At 48.1% G+C, this 20,755-nt stretch overlaps 1 protein-coding gene across 2 annotated transcripts in view; it reads right to left on the bottom strand.

Moving 5' to 3' along the window:
- The window catches only part of Ttc39c (tetratricopeptide repeat domain 39C), an 84,803-nt gene that overhangs the window by 4,902 nt on the left and 59,146 nt on the right, over nucleotides 1-20,755 (bottom strand). For both annotated transcript variants that reach the window (XM_040757847.1, XM_040757848.1), the window contains 5 exons: nucleotides 10,343-10,436; nucleotides 8,449-8,556; nucleotides 4,481-4,590; nucleotides 3,155-3,278; nucleotides 272-369 (listed from right to left, as the gene is read on the bottom strand). In XM_040757847.1, the coding sequence (XP_040613781.1) occupies nucleotides 272-369; nucleotides 3,155-3,278; nucleotides 4,481-4,590; nucleotides 8,449-8,556; nucleotides 10,343-10,436 (534 nt within the window). The remainder of the gene's footprint in view (nucleotides 1-271; nucleotides 370-3,154; nucleotides 3,279-4,480; nucleotides 4,591-8,448; nucleotides 8,557-10,342; nucleotides 10,437-20,755) is intronic.

Genomic DNA, 20,755 nt, shown 5'->3' with positions numbered 1-20,755 from the left:
TGTGAGTTCGAGGCTGGGCTGGACCAATAGCCTCCAAAACAATACAGAGAAACCCTGTCTCGAAAAACCAAAAAAAAAAAAAAAAAAAAAAAAAAAAGAACATCACATTAACCACCCTGTCCTCCCGGCGCCTGAAAACGCCATTCTTATACACGGTGCACGAGGTCCCACCAGAGCGGCGAAGTTCCGCCTGCTGCTCTCACCCCCCCGCCCCGTCCCCACGAGCAGGGAGTCACAGTTTGTTTTACTGGAGTCACAACAACATGTTTACCTGAACAGCATCTTCTGAGTTTCCTAGACATTTATGTATGGCACCAAGGAGCAAATGCTTCAACCCAGTGACAGATGGGTCATCCACTTCATGGCAAGCTTGAAGAGAGGGAAAGGAAGGGAAGACACCCACTTAGAACCTCAGTGCCATCAAGTTCAGTAGCCGTGTCTGTTTAGTTTATACTTCTGCCCCCAAATTCAGAAGGTACCCATTGCTCACCCATGGGTGACTCTCCTTAATCAAGGAAGGGCAAAAATATCAACCTTTCTCTGTGTGTGTATGTGCACTGATGTATGTGCATATGCACTCATGTGTGTATATGTGCACTGATGTATGTGCAGGTGCACTTGTGTATGTACAGGTGCACTTATGTGTGTATATGTGTACTGCTGTATGTGCAGGTGCACTCATGTATGTACAGGTGCAATCATGTGTGTGTATGTGCACTGATGTATGTGCATATGCACTCATGTGTGTATATGTGCACTCATGTATGTGCAGATGCACTCATGTGTGTGTATGTGCACTCGTGTGTGCAGGTGCATTGTGTGTGTGTATGCACTCATGTGTGAATATGTACACTCATGTATGTGCAGGTGCACTTGTGTGTGTATGTGCACTCATGTGTGTGCATGTCTACATGTATGGAGGCCAAAGATCAACCTCAAGTGTCATCCCCCAGACACTACTTTCCTAGGATGGGAGTCTCACAGAGGCCTGGAACTTGCCATGGGGTTAGTGTGGCCAGTGACACATCTGTTCCTGTGGATAGCATGTATGCATCACTATAGCATTTCCTTGTAATGTGAGTTCTGAAGGTGAAATTCAGCTTCTCATGCCTGCACGGTGAGCACTCTACTGACTGAGTCATCTCCGCAGCAGAAACATCAACCCATGAAGAATCCCAGGCTCCGCCTTTTCACTAGAAGGGAGCTAATCTGAAAGGGCCACAGCCTGCATCTTTCCAACTATATGATGTTCTGGAAGAGACAAATTGTGTGGACAGAAAAGGATCAGCAATTACCAGGGGTCAGGGAAGAAACAAGGGTGAGCGGGTGGAGGAGGGCAGATGCTTAGGGCAGTGACAAAATTCTTCTGTAAGACACTATGTGAACCTAGGCCATGAGGCACTCGCTCACACCAGCAGGACGTGCAGCAGGAGTCCACACCTCTGTGCACTGTGGCTTTGGGGACTACACCGTATAAAACAAATTCATCTGTGCCAACAATTGTACCACACTGCTCTGTCCAGGAAGTTGTGTAAGGGGGCTAGAGAGTGTGAAGGAAGGGTTGTGTGTGTGTGTGTACATGTGTGTGTGTGTGTACATGTGTGTGTGTAGGGGGTGTTCTAGACTTTGTAACCAATTCTGCTGCAAACCTCAAACCTTTTCAAAAATTCTATTAATATAAAACTCTGCATTACACCAACTACAGGCATCAGCATCATGCAATAGACTCTCTAGGTAAACTTATATGGTGTACTGCACTCAGCACCAAGGGAGACTCAAAGCAGTGCATCTGACCCTCAGGGTAGACATGCTTTTGTTTTGAAGAAATAAAAGTTGAGTTGGAAAGAGAGCTCATTTGGTTAAAGTGTTTGCAAAGACCCATTGTTTAATTCTCCAAAATCTACATAAAAGGCCATGCATGCTGGCAGGTGCTGATAATTCCAGTACCTGGGGGATAGAGTTCTGGGGTATAATACCCAAGGACATCTGCTGGTCTCCAAGCTCACATGCACATGGGTGCAACACACATGTACATGCACGTGTGCACACTCATGTGTGTGTACAAATGCACACACAGAGAGACAGAGAGTGCACCTGAAGAAAGTCTTGTCTCAAAAAACAAAATCTGAGATTTAATGACTAATCCCATATTTGGTCAGGTATGGATGCACAAAATCTGAGGACCTCTCTGCAGTGCCTTACCATCTATTTCTGGAGTAAATCCAAATTGCTTACTGTAAGTCTCTTTCAGGAAAGAAAAGCAGCACATCAGAATAGATTCCCAAAGACACCTTCCTTAACCATGGAAGCACTGTTTTAGAGGTCTGTGTTTTCATTTCTAACACAGCATGGGGTTAAAATGTCTGTTTGTCTGTCAGCACGGGGTCTCTATATGTAGCCAGGGGTGGCCTTAATTCTGCAGTCTGAAGTGCTGGGTCATAGATTGAGTCATCATGCCAGGCTTTTCTCTTGGAGCTGTACTTCCAGCTGGACAATTCAAGCCTCTGCTTGAGAAGCAAAGAGTGGCTCTGATATGTGTACATAATGGAATACTACTCAGCAAGGAAAAGAAACGACTTACTAATAGAGGCTATTGTGGGGCAAAGGGGAGACATGTTTCATGAGGGAAGCAGGTCAGAGACAGGCAAACTAACCTACGGATACAGCACTCAGAACAGGGTCTGACAGAGAAGGAGCACACGTAAATGCCAGGGGTGCTACAAATGCTCTGTACAGACACCCAGCTGTGCATATTGCCCCAGTTCAGTCAGACACGACCCGAACGTTTCATGTATATCCGTAAATCATACATGAAAACAAGAGCTTTCACTGGGAAAGGTGTGTGCTTACAGCATCCACCAACGTGGTCAAACTGGCACTTTCCTTTTTGCCTTTTTATTTTGTTTTGCCTTTTGAGACAGGGTTCATGTAGCTCAGCCTGTTCCTGAATTCACTATGTCACTAAGGATGACCTTAAACTATTGATTGTCCTGCCTCTACTTCCTAAGTGTTAAGATTAGAGGCATGTGTCGCCACGCCCAGTTAGCACCCCTCTTACTAAGGGTGTCATCATCATAGGGTGCGTGTGTCTGTCCAAGCCAGTGTGCCCTACCCCTGTGACTTCCCCGATCAGTCAGCTGGCTGCATGTCTCACCTTGACTCATCCTCTGCAGGTTGGGGAAGGAGCAGTTGGGAAGGGCTTTCCACAAGTACAGAACTTCGATGGATGCCAGCACACAAAGCGCTCTGGTTGGGGTCTGCTTCCGGAATCTCTCAGCCTGCAAGGAATTCTCAAGATATCAGGCCCTGATCTTCAAAAGCAAACTCACACAAGCTGGTCTTTGGAGGCGCATCACAATGCAAGGTCAATGTAAATGGATGCAGATGGAAAGTCTCTCTGCATCACAAAGGCTTTGCAGGTTTTTACAAATACATTCATGGCTATGGCTTACAGTCATTATTCAGCCAAGTCTCTGGGTGTCTGCGTTCTGAGAATGTGGGGGTGAGAAGATGCATTCAGTTTAAACCAATGAACCCTCACAAGCTGGGTGGCTGACACAGTGGTCCACGTGCACATTTCTACCACGGCCCCGTGGACTTTCCATCTTCAGCTTAGGCCCACAGCTCACAGCTGCACTCTGCATTATAATTTTATGTATGCATTTATTTATTTTTTAGTACTGGAGAACCACACTCAGGGCCTTGCGTATGCCGGGCAAGTGCCCTCGTACAGAGCCCCACATTTCCTAAGTGTGTGCGTGCGTGCGTGCGTGCGTGCATGCGTGCGCACGCGTGCTCACTGAGTGCACAGGCACAGGCAGCCTTGAGTGAAGGTTCTTGCTGAGGCCAGAAGGTGGCACTGTATTCTGTCTGGGGCTGACATTTCAGGCAGTGGTGCACTGTTTGAATGGGAACCAAACATGGGTCCTCAGCTGCTAGAGTAGTGAGCACTCTTAAGAGCTGAGCTGTGTCTGCAGCCCCTGTAATTTATTTTATGTCGGGACAATTCATTAACTATTCATTTAATAAAAGCTAATTAAACTTTTAAGACTTTATGAAGTAAAAGAACATTTTAAAAAGTGAAGGAACAATCAAACTATGACAAGCTAAGACATCACTCAAGGTTATTCAGCCTATTTTAGTGTCAGAAATAGACAATGAAATTGGGACATTTGCCTATAGTCCAGAAATCTCTACTGATAAATACAATGTCACTTTTGGTATTTATTATATTAAAATGTGAGGTGGTCACCATCCTGGGAAGCAGAGCCATCTGCCTATCAAGGGTTCTATCAACTTCTAGTGGACGTGAACTACAGACAGACACTTCCTCTTTCCAGGGTCCAGCATATCTCATTCAAAAATCAAAACAACCCTGCTTCAGTTACATGCAGCCTTTCTCCTCAGAGCAGAAGCAAGGCCACAGGAGAAAACACACTGAATATGAATGACAGCTGATGACAGGCCCTGACAGACATACCTTTTTTACTGAGAACTGTTCAATCTGGTTGTTTTTCCTTTTGAACAGTTTCTGGACTTCTTTAAAGACGAGTTGTGCTCCATCCAAGTCACCAGTGGCTCCCTGACAAACTGCAAGACATCAGAATTGCATTCCCATGGTGGCCAGGGAAGATACAAACAAGTTATGTCCAAAAGATGGCATCGTCCTGCTGACCCCACCCTGTGGATTCAACTCTTCCTAGCAGGCAGGTGTTTCTAGAGATCTTTGGGACACAAAGCATTTGGGTCCTTGCCCTCTAATGGGAGGAGACAGTCTCACATGTAATAAAATGGCCAGCTCTTGTCACAGAGTACAAGCTACTTGAAGGCCCTGTCTTCAGAGTGCTGAATACCACAGGTCTAGGGAAGAGGAGAGTATGGGGAACATGAATTCATGAAGCAGGCTGCACACACTCATTGGCCTTCTTCCATCACAAGCCAGCAGGGATGTACGAGGAAGAGCACATGTATGTACACACACACATATACACACACACACACACACAGAGAGAGAGAGAGAGAGAGAGAGAGAGAGAGAGAGAGAGAGAGAGAGAGAGAGAGAGAGAGAGAGAGAATCCATAGCTGCAGCGCTTATGGTGACAGCAACCCTAAAGGAGGGACATCATCATGGTGCTTTTAGAGCACTCAAGAGAAAACAGCATCACCTCTCTTTGGCTTGTGGGAAGCCATGAGGAGCTGGGAGTTGAGCTGCACCCTGAGGGTAGCTGGTGCTTGCTAGCCAGCTGGCCACCCGAGTCCCACCCTGAAGATTAGTCACATTCCCCTTGCTTCCCCAGCAAACGTCATGCCTCGCCCCAGCACTCCAATCTTAATGAAATGAGCGTCACTTTAGGGCATTGTCCTCTCAGCTTCCACGCAGCACCGACCCTACGCACGCCCGTTCCTTTTTCACCAGGTTTGGACTCGGCCTTGTGTTGCAGAGGAGTAAAACTGCCTGCTCTTCTATCTTCTTACGCAAGAAGCAGAGAGCCCAGGTAGCCCGAGCACAGGGTCATGGCAGCTGTTGAAGGGGCACAGAACACACACGGCTTGCAGAAAGCTGAGGATGCCAAGGTGATGGGGATGTCAGGAGATTCTTGGTAGTAAGAGGGCTCAAAAGAAGGAACTATCCCTCCCAGCCACACCAACAGCTGCACCAATCCAAAATGGCCACATCTACCTCGGCAATGGCATGCAGCACCAGAAGGAAGTGTATGACAGGAGGTGTCACCAAGCGGTCACTGCGGCTCCAGGAACAAAGAGGCCCAGGGAACCAGCGGGAAAGAAGAATGTCTGCTGCCTTAGCTTGAGGTCTTCCTCAGATCACTGAGAACATTCTTTTCAATTAGACTTGCACTACGAATTTGTGTGGGTATGCTTGCAGGACGGGATCCTCTCCTACTCATATGGGTGTCAAGGACTGGACTGGGGTCGTCAGGCTTGGAGCAAGCACTTTTACCTATTTACCCAACTTGATGGCACCAGCAACGGTCAAAAGGAGTAAGCAACCCAAAAAAACGTGCACTGTAGGATGAATGGGTAAACAAAACATACAGGCATACAACACGCAGTGGGTGATTATTCCTTAAAAACAAGGAAAATACTGGGACATGCCTTTGATATATTTTGATAAATGAAGTAAACCAGACACAAAGAGATCAATATGCTATGACCATGTAAGGCACAGGATAGCTGGATTCAGGGACAAAATGGAGGAAAGTGGTGACCGCGTGTTGGAGGAGGAAGCAATGTTAGTGTTTAGACGTCCGTCATGGAACCATCCGGGCGTCCTGGGAATTGGTGATGGTGGCATCGAAGTAGCTCTGAGGTACAATGAAAAAGCCCAAACCGTGGGATTTGTGCTACAGTAAGACAAGGAACGAAAGCCTGGGTGCTGGATACCGTCCCTTTTGGTCAACTCATACTTTCCTTCGTGGCCAACTCAAACTCAACCCTGCAAGGCATGTCCCCTGGCTGTGGACAAAGTGCTGCTCGGTGCCCGCATGCGGCTGTGCACACTCCTGGCACCTCCAGACATGCCCTGTGGAGACAGGGATGAGGACCCTTCTTTCACACAACTGCAACCAGAGTGGCCGGATGTAAGTGTTCAGTCACACAGCTATCTCACACATTTGTTTCTTATATGCCTCAACAACAAACACAGCTGCCCACCACTGACTTCAAGACCTAGCCACACCCACTGACCACTGGCGTTCCTGTAGCCATGCTTCCAGGCTACACAACTGGGGATCAGCTATTTCTCAAAGAGTTGGGCACGCCAATTCCTACCAGTAAGTAGCTCTTATTTTTATCCAACATGCTGGAAAACTATATAAAATAATCCTTTAAGCATGAGATGTAGTAAAACAAGCCACGTATCAGAAACAATAAACACCAAACACAGAGACACAGGAAAGGGACGCCCTGCCGAGACCGCACAAGGCAGTTTCTACCGACCGCTCTCTGGTTGATGTTAGAGGGAGTTTTAAGGTAGCCAGGACACGGCCTCACTAATGCAGTTCCTGTCCTGTTTTAATTAGGTGAGTTAAGGGGATGGAATTAAAAGGGGAAAACGTCTCACTAAAGCCACATATTCAAAGGAGTAAGGGGACGTTTACAGTAATGTTGGGATGCTCAGTGGAACCCGAATGTAGTTCAGGGGGAAACACAGCTAACTAAGTATGTGCAAGGGCCTGTCTATTCCCAGCACCAAGACTGAGGTTGCCCGTGGAGTGTAGACCTGAAGACCTTCACAAGGGATTGCTCAAAGACAGGAGAAGCACAGCTCCCTCCTCTGGTCTCTTCAGTTCTGCTCCTCATAACCCTAAACTAGGACACTTTGTGACTCACAAAGACGCAAGCTTTGCCCACCAGGTGGCAGCACAATGCCAATTATGTCATCCAAGAGCTTCCAAAAGCAGAAGTCAGCACCCAGTCACGTTTGTTGCCACAGTGCACGGCATGAGGATGCCCTTCGCTCTGTGTCAATAGGGCTTGACTGCCAGGTAAAATGGGATTGGAGCAAACTCAGGCTCTACGGAACTCTTTAAGCAGAACGCCAACTAGAAACTGCCCACACAATGAAAAAGACATGTCCGATGCTGAAAAATATTTTAAAATCCTAATAAGTAAAAACATAGTAAAGGAAAACAAAGGGGAAGCAAGAGCTTGGGAGTAAAAACAGCTTGGTGGGGAAGCATTTCTAAAGACCAAACAGGCATAGACTGGAGTGTGGAACGGCTGGGCACAGCCCTGGATTTCTTTGCATCCAGCTGGGCCTCTAGGCATCTCTGTCCCATTTAGTTATAGCAAAGAGCTTAGGAAAGCCTGCAGGAGGAGACATGTCCTATCGCCTCTAAGGGTGGGGCCCTGGCTAAGGGACCGCCCCTCAGGAAGGTGAGACTGTCCCTCAGGAAGGTGGGGCCGCCCCTCAGGTAAGTCCTAACTCAGAAAGGCATTAGCCAACCCCCTCCTCCTGTTGTGTTATTTTCCTCTGATGCCAGAGTGCCCGCTCACGGTTCCATTCCTGCACTTTGAGCTCCCTCCTCTGTTCTAAAGCCTCCCCGTCCCTCATGGTGGGAGTCTGACCTCTGTCAACTTCTCTCAAGCATCATGGTTTTTCCCCTTCTCTGCTTTTAGGCAGCTGGCAGCATGCATTCTGGCTTGACTGTCCTGGGGTCTGTCTTTTCAACTCTAATAAATTATCCTCCAAGTTAATTTGACTCTAGCCTTAAATCCTTTTACTAAAGACACTAAGAACCCCAGGAAAGGACCCAGATTTTCCATCTGGTCTCCCCAGGATTTCCCATAACACTTCATTCCTACCTTTAAATTCAATCAGAAAAGAAGAACCCACCCTCACACACCTGAGCTCCCTCCTCTCCCCATGCCAGGACATAGGAGCAGACAGGCCACACAGACAGGCCACACGGACAGGCCCTCACTCACCTGCAGTCAAATACGCATAATAGCACTGCGACCATCTGGACTCATTTTTCAGCCTCTCAAAGGAGTCAAATGCATCCTTAAAGTTAAGTTCAATCATGCTGCACCAGCCTACAAAAGGAGCACAGTTAGGGTGCTACCCTGAGTCAGGGAGCACAGTAAAAACAAAACCAACAGTGTAATGCCCCCAGGCGTGAGTTTAGAGCCCTCTACGTAGAGTCAGAGCAACACCGTAGGGTGGTGCGTGCAGTTCACCATCCTGAAGCAGGGGACTCCACAGCCTATTGTCAAGCTACAAACCTCTGTGTTGACTAAAACCCTTCTCTGGGCGTGTTCTTGAAGTGCTTCAAACTTTGAACTTTTAAAAAAAATACAAGGAATTATTGTTCCCCTTAAATACTTTCCGTGTGGAGCCTGAGACAGCTGTGGGGAAGTATGGAGGAGGATGCACCCTCCAGACAAAGATTCCAACTGGCTCGTTGTCGGTGAGAGCAAACGTGTGTGCCGAGGCAGGAAGGGAAGGGCAGAGGCAGCCTGGTCAGAGGAGACACTAAGTGGCTGCCACCAAAAAGCGCTCATCAGGAGAAAACATCACCGTGCATGCTCGACCTGTGTGAGGGGCCGGTGAGAACCAGTGAGGGCCCGCTCTTCCCGCCCTCCTCTGCTTGCTGGTGCTGAGGACGGATTCCACCTCCCCATCCACTCCCGGCCTGTGTGCTGGTAGGCAGCAGCGGTTTATTCCCAGTTACTAACTGCCCTCTCCTCACTTGAGGCCTAGCATTTCCATGGCATTTCCTTGCTGGTCCTGACTCCAGCCTTGCACAAGTGGTTCATGGTGTCCTACAATTAGAAGGGGGATATCAACAGACTACTGACTTTCTCAGGCCCACCGATGGAAGAATTGTGTGTGTGTTAGGGTATTCATCACTCTTTTCTCCAATACAATACTGCCTCTATAAAATGAAACTTGTAAGCCAGGGACATAACACCGACTCCAAACAACCTGGGGAGGGAAGTATTTATGTGGCTTCTAGGTCCCAGTCCCAGTCCATACTGAGGGTGGCCAGGGCAGGAACTTGACGACAGAATGAAGCAGAGGCCATGAAGGGAACACTTTGAGTGGCTTGCTTCCCATGGGTTGCTCAGTTGCTTTCTTATCCCACCTCAGACCCCTGCTGTGGGGTGGCACTGGCCACATGGGCTGTGCCTAAACACGTGAACCAAGAAAGTGCCCCACAGACTTGCTCACAAGCCAATCTGATGGAGGCATTCTTTCAATTGAAGTTCCTTCTTCCCAGCTGACCCTGGCTTGTGTCAAATTAAACAAAAATAAACACACACACACGCACACACACGCACACACACGCACAATCTAAGTAGAACACGCAGCCTCTCCACTGGCAGTAAGTGACTCAGAAGGCTTCAGTAACTTATCTAAGGCCCCAAGGACAGATGACTAGAAAAGCTGGGGTGCAGCCTTCTCCTGGCACTACTTGTCAAGAGCCTTGAATTCTACTGTGTACTAGAGTAAGGCACTGAGGTCAATCCACCCCACATTTCCATCGTTCCTAAACTAAAAATGCAAGGAGAAATGGGCACCAGAGAGAAGTTTTAGAGCGTGCTTTGGTGACAGCACATAGGTGACCCTCATTACATAGAGCAGAGAGCTTGAGCACAAGGGTGGGGAGATGTCTCAGAGCAACCACCCTCATACAGACAGACATGCTGGGTTCTCACAGTTACAGATCTCATACAGACAGACATGTTGGGCTCTAGGTACTGATCTAATACAGACAGACATGCTGGGTTCTCATAGCTACTGCTGTCATACAGACAGACATGCTGGGTTCTAGTTACAGATCTCATACAGACAGACATATTAGACTCTTATAGTTACCGATTTCATACAGACAGACATGCTGGATCTCCCTCTGATCTATGGCGAGTTCCAAAGCAGTGTGGAAGGAAGTCAAGGCACTGTTGATTTGACACTAAGAAGAAAAGAAAAGCAGGGTGATTGGCTATGTATCAACCAAAAATGGGCTTCTTCCTGACAGGTAATTTTAAACAGACCAAGTGCAGTGCAGAACAACCATTTGAGAACTGTTAGGAAAACACTTGCCTGGCAAAGCTGAAATTGACCTCAGTGCAGAAAACTCCCTTTAATTCTTTTGCTTATTTATTTCCTCTGGGTGCACATACATGACATAGCCGGCCGGCACGTATGTGGAGGTCAGAGGACCACTGTGGGAGTTGGTTCTCCCCTTCCACCATGAGGGCCCTGGGGATTGAACTCAGGTCTTCTGTCTTGGCATCAAGTGCCTTTACCCTAAAGCCATCCCCTTTTTCTTTTCCTTCTTCCTTTCCTTCTTTTTTTAAATGCAGGGTCCCATGCTGTGGCCCACACTGGCTTCAATCCCATGATCCTCTTACCTAAGTGTCCCTCCCCAAGCAGCTGAGAGTGCAGGAGTGCACCACACCGCCTGGTTTAGGAGGTGACTTTTCCAGTGAGGGCTCAGCGCCTCCCCCACCCTATTCCCTGGTCACAAGAGTATGTAATTTTGTTGTATTGTAATTGTTTGCCAATCTAGTCTTTTGTTACCAATGTATCAATTAGCAAAGGGCCATATTCTGTCCCCTGGATGAACATCCAACCAGGTCCAGAAGGAATCCCCATCAGCCTGGAGGGAACGCACAGGCACTCCCATTAAGCCTTGCCCTATCTAGTCCCTTTGCTCAACCTGGCAATGGACTGTTTGCTTACTGAGAGCTACAGTTCATTTGCTTCTGGTCATTTAGTGTCCTCTCCCAGACTCCACTTGCAGGGCGTGTCTGCCCACTGCTGGCCAGAACCCAACAGCCCACCCCAGATGTCAGTTTGAGTTGTTACTGGTTATACATGATAGGCCTCCCCTTCCCCAATCTGCTGTTCTACTTTCTGTGGTTCCAGGGGCCTGTGGTCAACTGCGGTCTAAAGACAGATTCAGAACAGGAAGATGCTTTGAGAGTGTAGGAGACCACATTCCAGTAACTTTCACTACAGCCTATGGTTGTTGCAGCTGCTGTTTAACACTGTTGTTATTGGTCTCATTAATACATTAAATTGTGGCGTGTGCAAGTATGAAAGGAAAAGAATATATCTAGCATTCAGCTCTCTCTGTGGTTTCAGTCCTCAGAGGGTCTTGGAAAACATGTTCAGTGTATGGAAGGAACCACTATACACCTGATTTCTCTTTTCCTTAAAAATGTTCATTTTCTATTAAACATTTTCCCTCAAGAACTCTCAAAAAGCATCAGCAGAATCAGAAAAGGTCCAAGTTCCTTAAGGACGTGTTGAAATGTGTGCAGGCATCTAACACGGCCTGTCCTGAAGGTGGTGGCTTGGCACCCACTGAGACCACAGCCTGCCCTGGGGGTGGTGGCTTGGCACCCACTGAGACCACAGCCTGCCCTGGGGAGGGGGGGGCTCGGCACCCACTGAGACCACAGCCTGCCCTGGGGTGGGTGGCTTGGCACCCACTGAGACCATAGCCTGCCCTGGGGGTGGTGGCTTGGCACCCACTGAGACCACAGCCTGCCCTGGGGAGGGGTGGCTTGGCACACTCTTGCTTGCTCCAGCTGGCCTGAGGCTTCCCTTGCTCTACTCTGGCAGGGTTGTGACCTCTTCCCCAACCCTCCCCCTCTTTCTGCTCTGCTGCTGCCTCTCCTGGATCCCAACATGCTTGCTTAGGAGGCCAGCCAGGCAGGGACAGTGGGAAGGGTCCCAGAAGAGGATCTGCAGGTTAAGTCTGAGAGGTGATCTTCAGGGCAGCCTGTGACTCAGGAACTCTGCTGGCTGAGTGATTCATTCACCAAGGCTGTGGCCTGACAGATAACTGTCCTTGTGAGACACACCATTCTGTTGTCACAAAGACAAAATGCAATCTTCAAACCCCCAATAAATGCTGGCAAGGCAGCCACAAGGAGACTTTTCGCCTGGTCACCCCTCCTGTGCTTGAAAGGCACACCGGCATTGGAGAGGACCTCACAGGAAAGTGACAAACTCCCATGGGGGAGATCAGAGCTTACACTTACAAAGACCAGACACAGGTGCCAATCTCAGAAAAAAAAAAAACAACCTTTAATAAAGGTGCGTGCAGGTGAGTGTGCTCAGAGGTGCAGGCCCGAGATGCTCTTTCTGACTGTCTCCAACTGTCCCCTCAGGATCTCGCCTCAGTTCTTTCCAGGCATCCTCTCCTCACAGATGTCTTTGCCCAGTAATCACAACACTGGTCAGCTCTGCCTCACGCACCTCTGGTGGTTAAGTTAAGGGCACTTGGCAATCACACACAGGATGTTTATCTCTGAGTGGGTCGTGGTCAAGCTGTCTCCAGCTGTGTGTTCACTGCACGACAGGACAGTGCAATGTCACACTAGCCTTCAGAGGACAGAAAGGTACCCACCAGTAACTGGGGCTGGCTCTAGATAACACAGTCAAAATAAGTCTGACATCAAGAAGGGAAGAAGGAAGCCAAGAGACAACACTGATCCACACTGTAGCGCTTGGCACTTCATGCCTCTCTGTGAGAGACACACTCGTCGTCTATTTTCAAACAAGGTGAAGAAACTTGGGCAAGGAGCCAGTATTCAAATTCTGACCTGATTACCTGCAGAGTAAGCTTTCTTGAGGGACTATGTATGAAGATTAGATTAAATGAAGGATCCTGAGATCAGAGAGATTATCACCTGTACCCTCAGGAGTGGAGGTACTGTGACCACAGGCAGAAATTGGAAGGGTGTGGCCACAAACCCAGGAATGCTGGTAACCGCCTGGTAAAAGAGTCAAGGAACAGATTGTTCCTGGAGCCTCAGGGAGCAAGACCCTGCAGACTCTGCAGTTTTGTTTAGCCCAGTGTGGGAGAACACACAATGCAGAGGATGCTTCCAGTTGAAGACCTGTAAATAAATGCAGCACCTGCTACCCAAGGCCTTGGGGGCAGTAGCTGGACAGCCAAGGCGGCAGGAGAAGGGATTCCTGTGTTAAGCTGGACAAAGGTGATCCACAGTCCACTGGAGTAGACTTAGCCTTTTAAAATACAAACTTGGCAACATGGGAAGAATCGTTACAACTGTTCATCCAGCTGGGTTTAGCATGCCTACCCAGATCGCCCAGTGCACAAGACACAGTTCAAAGAAAGATGGCCACAGTCATGTCAAGTTGGATTTCCATGTTTACCAAGACATCTGGACTGCAGAGGTAGGAATGCATTTCTACTAATTTGTAGCATATGTTCTGCAACAATCTGTTATACAGACTTGAGGAACAAAGGCTGTTAATTTCTTAAAAGTTGTAAGTGTGAAGAATGTGATCCCTCTTTCTCACATGAGACAGAATTTGGAAATTCTAAGGGAGGGGGTGGTGTGTGCTTAAAGACATGGTCCCAAGAGCCAGCATTGCTGCCAATCAGCTCTAACTCTACCCTGATTGCTCTCTGAGGAATAAGGATATCACCCCCTTTCACCAAAATAACTTAAAACAAGAAAATAATCCATGGTGAGTTTTATGGTGAATTAAAATACCTATCACAGCACAGAAAACCAAGAGATTCACAGCTCAATTTTAAAATAAATGATAATATATAATTGGGCCTGAAGAGTACATAGAAACAAGGCTAGTGTGGAAAACTCAAGGTTCTGAATCAGACCCAAATCTGTTTTTATTAAATATTTTTTAAATTTTACTGGATAGTGTTTTGCCTAAATGTGTCCATGGTGACCCGAGAGGCTGGAAATGGTATGGGATCATCTGCATTCAGAGTTATACACAGTTGTGAGATGCCACGCGGGTGCTGGCAACCAAACCCAGGTCCTCTGCAAGAGCAGTAAGTGTAGCTTAGAGAGACAAAAACACCCTGCTCCTGACTACAGACCTGAGACCTGAACCAAGGGAAAATACCCTGACCCTGGCTTGACCCCAGGGCCAGGCTTGAAATCCCACCAATCTCTGAGCTTGCCCCAGAATCAGGCTACAAAAGCCCACCAATCGCAGGCCACCCTGGAAAAGCCCTCCCCGCCAAGAAACACTATGTAAGCTCTGAATTGTGTTCGGTTTGCTGCTGCTTCTTGAGGAAGCCAGCTTCCTGGATTCTTCCTTCCCAATAAATCTCTTGAGTGAGGGTTGTTGTGTGCAGAACTGCGCAACTGTATCACTCTTGCTGGGGAAATTTTCATTCACCAGGGAATTGTTACACTCTGGAGGACCTAAGCAGAGCCACAATAACCACGCCCGGGAAACTGCCCCCTAGCAGAACTGTTACACTTGCACTGGGAAAACTTTTCCGGGAACAGGGCTTTAACTCTTCCACTGGAGCAGGGCTGTGAGGCTCACAGTGGCATTGTGGTATTTCTTGGCTCCCAGCTACCAGGATATTTTTCCATTCAAGCTTTGCTTACAGAAAGTACTCTTAACCAGCTGGGCACTGGCTTTTTTTTTGTTGTTGTTGTTTTTTTTTGGTTTTGGTTTTTACGAGACAGGGTTTCTCTGTATTGTTTTGGAGGCTATCGGTCCAGCCCGGCCTCGAACTCACAGAGATCCGCCTGCCTCTGCCTCCTGAGTGCTGGGATTAAAGGCGTGCGCCACCACCGCACGTGGGCACTGGCTTTTGTCTGGAAAATTATACACTAACAAATTACATCAAAACAACATTTGCGGAGGGGTTAGCGCATGGAAGTGTCTGCTTGCCATGCATGAAGACCCGGCTTCTACCCCCAGCTATGGTGATGAGTATCTGTAATTCCTACATTCAGAAGGCTGAGGCAAGAGAATCCTGAATTCAAGGTCATCCTTGGTTACACAGGGAGTTCAAGACCAGCCTGGACTACATGAGCTCACATCTTAAAAAAACAAATAAACAAACAAAACCAGCAACAACAAAACTCCTGAGACATACACTGGAAGCCTCCACTAGCGAACACAAAAGCAAGGAAGCAACACGGGCCACCGACCCATCCTCCAAGGGAGTCACAAACAACAGGAGTGCAAGTCTCCCTAGCTAAGTGGAGTACGGCCATTACCACAGAGCGTAACGGCAGCCACTATGCCGTGACTGTGGACAGAGCATGCTGTTCCAGTTAGTCGGGCCTCTGCCTTCTTCCTGGTGGTGTACTCCCAGGCATTTCCTTAGCTGGTCTGTGCAAACCGCTCTGGACTTCCAGCTTGATCTCGCTTGCACTGTTATGCTCTCAGGGGAGTCTCATATCACGGTCTTGAAATGCCAGGCAAGGGATCTACCACTGAGCTATTTCTTCAACCTCAAGTTCTCAAAACTTCCCGGGGTTCTCCCATGGCTCTTCCATGGAGACATTCAAGTCTTATGACAATGCCTGTATTAGTCTGTTCGCTGGTTAGGAGCACCAGTTAAAATGTGAAGGACCAGCAGAGAAAGCCCAGGACTCACTCCTCCCCGTCCTGACTTGGATGATGATGTCACCAACTTGCACTGGTAGAGACAGCTACTATCTTTGATACTATCTATGCCATTTTTACCAAAAGGGGAAATAAGCTTTTGATTTTTAATTTGTTAGTACTTTCTTTGGCTTTGAAAAAAAATCTAGATTGGGTAGTCTTGCATTAAGAAAATGGTTTTATTAATTATTTCCCTAATACAGGAAACACTAGGAAGAGATCTGAGGCTTTTCTCAATAAGCCCTAATAGTTTACAATACAGAATTTAAAAATTCAGCTAGGCATGGTGGTGAATACCTTGAATCTCAGTTCTTGGGAGGCGCAGAAAGGTGGATCTCTGTGAGTTCAAGGCCAGCTTATCCTTCACAGAGAATCACAAGCCAGTCGCCATGCCTGGCTCTGACTTTGTAAGTACATGTATGTACTGTGTCTGCAGATGGCATGTCCATGTGTGCAGATGTGGAAAGAAACCAGAGGAAGGCCGCTGATCTCCAATGCTGGAACTAGGCGCAGCTGTGAGCCACCTACATGAGTTCTGAGAACCAACTCCTGTCTTCTGCACAGTGAGGACGCTCAGCCACCGAGCCGATTACTGGCCCAGAATCCAGGTTTTAAACTCTAAGTGTTCTGTATGGGTCACAGAGACTGGCATGTTAAGAATAGTCTATAAGGCAAGAAAGGTAAAAGGAGGGGTTATTAGGAACCTAGTGCAGCCATCGAGGAGACAGAGAGCAGCCCAGTTCCTAAAAAGTTCTACACGAGGACGTCACTATCCAATGCACGTAAGAGACTATGAGATGTGGCGACTGCAGCTAGTTCCACAGAGCAGGAACACCTGTGCCGTTACTGCTGACTACACAGAGCCAGCGGGTTAGGAAATGACACAGACTTCTATGCTCCAGGGACATTCTGGAGTCACTAAGCGCTTGGGAGGTCTCCAGACATTCTGACACAAGGACTCCAGAAGCCTATTAGAAGTCATGGGTCTCCAGCCACTAGTTACAGATAGCTCTGCTGCTTAGCAGCATGGGAGTGCATGGTAGTTGTTTCTGCAGGAATGCTCGGCTGCTGCTCACCGGCTTTTGCATCCTGCCGCATTCTTTTTGTTTGTTTGTTTTTACGAGACAGGGTTTCTCTGTATTGTTTTGGAGGCTGTCGGTCCAGCCCGGCCTCGAACTCACAGAGATCCGCCTGCCTCTGCCTCCCGAGTGCTGGGATTAAAGGCGTGCGCCACCACCGCCCGGCTTCCTGCTACATTCTTGAACGAAGCTGAATTGAAGGACATTCGGAGGCGGCTGGCAGGTATGAAATCCACCTGCAGGTGATATTACTTCCCAGATGGTGCCACACTCTTCAGCGTCATAAAAGCTACCATCACTCTCCTCACCCTGTGCCAGGACAGATGGCAGTCTCCGTGCGTCAGTGGGACAACAGGAAGGCTTTGCTGAAGCCATGTGGCCTGAAGAGGCTATGCCACTGAAATCGGCCACCTTTGCCAACCTCAGTCTCCAAGCTCCCATCACTCAGGGTCCAATCAAACCCATCCACTTGTCTCTGTCCTTTGCTTTTCTGTCATGACTGATCCTGCCACATATATTGTTCCTTGTAGACAAGGACTTTTCCTATTTTTTATGACATCCCTCTACAGGCCTATGATATCAAAGGCACTAGGTTTGATCCCACATAAAGGTAAAAGGAAAGAACCAAGTCTTCAAAGGTATCCCCTGACCTCCACATACATGCTATGGTAGGTATGCACACACATACTTACATAATACACATACTGACTCATTCTCATTCTCTCCCTCCCTCCCTCCCTCCCTATCTCTCTGTCTCTGTCTGTCTCTGTCTCTCTCTCTCCAATAACAGCAATAATACTTTTAAAAAATCTAGGCAAGCCCCAAACGTGGAAGAGCTCTAGGTACTGAACCCAGAGCCTTGTGCATTCTAGCCAGACCCTGGACCACTGAGCTGCACCGCCCCAGCACACACATCCTTGTCGAGATGACCCCAATCAACAGTCTCTCCCTACACCAGGATGCTTTGACACGATGGAGAAAAAGAGCCCGAGAGCAGAAGAGTGAAAAGAATGTGTTCATGATAGAGATGACATCAAAGAATTAAGAACAGGGGAGTGCCATGAATTTCCTCGGGAAACAAAGAAATAGTGAACACACTAGTTTATGATCTCAGTCACGGTGCTCAGAAAACTGAGACTCAAAGTAGGTAGAAAAGACCAAACGTGAACAGAGACGGGCATGAAAGAGACAGACTGAAGTCACCGTCAGGAATGCACCTCAAAGGGTCCCGAGAAGTGACGGGCACTCTGGTGGGATGCCACAGGTGTCTGGTGAGGGACCGCGTGTGAACCCCAGGTACAATCACCACAACCAGTCAGTGCAGTGGGTGAAAGTACTTCTCGTGCCGGTGAGTTTGCTTTCATCATGTATTTCACTATGTATGGAAACACTATGTGGCCTCATCTCACTGGGATTTGAGAACAGATATGTCTTCCATCTCCCCACACCAGACGAAACCAATAATGGTTTCTGTACGTCTAAGAATAAATGGCAACCCTGATTGCTTTGGTGGGGAGGGGATGCTTACGGTAATTAAGAGACGTGTGTGTGGGTTAGAGGGAAAGAAGACAGGACAATTAATGGAGCTTGGGGGAATTAGTTCTCTTCCTGCATTGTCTCTGATCCTATAAATAACAACATTACATCATGCTGTTCACACAAGATGCAGGTTGCCCTTCACAAAGGCTTCTGCTACGGGAGTGCACTGCCTTTGGTGTGTGGTTCCTCTTCTCTGACCTCTGCTCCCACAACCTCTGCAGGTCTCCCCTCTTTTCTACCTGATGAATGACTCACCTCAAGGATCAACACCCACTTTCCAGTCCCTCCACAATCATGAATGAGCTAACAACTGTGTGGACCATCATCTTGGGGGAGCACCAATGCAGAATGTAGTTTAAACAGAGGTATAGAGTGAAAACACCGTAGCCAGCTCCAGGCCCTGGCTTCCTTTCTGTTGCTGAGATAAAACGCTCTGAGGGAAAGTAGCTTGGGGAGGGCAGGGTTTCCTTGGCTTACACGTCCAGATCACGGGTCATTACGGAGGGAAGTCAGGCCAGAATCTCAAGCAGGAACTTGAAGCACAGCTATGGCTCACTCACGGACTCATCTTAGTTAGCCTTACCATACAGCCCAGGACAACTCCATAGGGACTGGCGCCACTCATGGTGGGCTGGGTCTTCCGGCATCAATCAATAACCAAGGTGCCCCCCCCACACACACAGATATGGACACAGGCCAATATGATCTTGGCAATTCCTCAATGGAGGCTTCCCTTCTAGGCTGTGTCAGATTGACAACTGCAGGTAGATAGGACATGCCCCGAGTTGATGACACCTGCAACAACAGGTCAACAAAAGGGGCAGAAACAGCAGGGATCAAACTACAGTAGTCAGTCTATGAAGGAATCCTTCCATGCAGAGCTTCAGAGACCAGATGTGAGCAGGTCCTCACCCTCCAGGAAGGACTGGGACACTAGGTACCATGAAGCAACGGTCAGCAATCACAGCAGTCTCTGCAGACGGCACAGAGGGATGAATGTGCCCTGCTCAACAGAAAGGGGCTCTAGCGGGGAATTCTAAAGAGAGCAGGACAGAGCACTGCCTCTTACAAGAAACCAATCATGAAGCAGATCTCAACATGCCCTGACAACTGTACAGTGCAGGTCCCAGAACCGGGGCCACCATTTCAAATATTTATTTATGCATTCGTGCGTGCGTGCGTGCGCGCGCGCGCGCGTGTGTGTGTGTGTGTGTGTGTGTGTGTGTGTGTGTGTGTGTGTGTGTGTGCACGTCCATGCAGTAGAGTTGTCTGTGAAGGCCATGCAGAGGAGCTGTCTGTGAGGACACAGAAGCCCCTGGAGCTGGAGTTCCAGGGGGTTGTGAGCTCCCTGATGTGGGTGCTGAGAACTGAACCTTAATCCTCACAAAAGTAGCCGGTGCTCCTAATGGCTGAGCCATCTCTCTAGCACCTATCTGACCATTTCAGATGGCAGCAGGCAGCAGGCAGCAGGCAGCAGCTGTACTGAAACACGGACTGCTTGACATTCCTGATGGACAGAAGCAGCAGAACAGAGGCTCACAGAGAGCTGGGAGCTTAAGCAACACACACAGACCAATATTCTGTTTATATGTAGGTCTTTGTGTAAGTACATACAACATATGTGGATGTGACATACATGTACAGACATAAAAGGTTAAGTCCATTGTGTTCCAGAGTTTCCCGCCGGGTTCTGCTGTCACCTTGTCCCATAGAAGCACAATTGCCCCATAGAAGCACATGGACACTATGTTAGTTACAATACTGTTGGCTATTGGCTTGGGCTTCTTATTGGCTAGCTCTGTCTTAATTATTAACCCATTTCTATCAATCTCTGTATTGCTAAAAAGGTGTGGCTTACCTCATAATGCCCAGCATGGTGTTACTCCTCCAGCAGCCTACATGGTATCTCTCTCTGCCTACATTTCCCAGAATCCTTCTCCTCCTCTCCTATCTTGCTTCCCTATTGGCCAACAGTGTTTTATTCATCAACCAATAAGATAAACATATACAGAAGACCATTCCCCATCACCATGGTGCTGGAGAGATGGCTCGGCACTAGCAGCTCTTCCAGAAGACCCTAACTCCAGTTCCTACATGGCTACTCACAACCATCTGTAACTCCAGTTCCTGGGGTTCTGATGCCCTCTTCTGGCCTCCTGGGGCACTGCATGCATGTGATGCTAGACATGTTCAGACAAAACATACACATAAAATAAAGAAAAGACACAAAGTGCATTGAAACTTCTTC

This window comes from Mesocricetus auratus, unplaced genomic scaffold (genome assembly GCF_017639785.1).
Source record: "Mesocricetus auratus isolate SY011 unplaced genomic scaffold, BCM_Maur_2.0 Super-Scaffold_100015, whole genome shotgun sequence".
NCBI classification, from domain to species: domain Eukaryota; kingdom Metazoa; phylum Chordata; class Mammalia; order Rodentia; family Cricetidae; genus Mesocricetus; species Mesocricetus auratus.
Note: the sequence above shows the minus strand (reverse complement) of the source record. Positions and strands in the feature narration are given on the sequence as shown.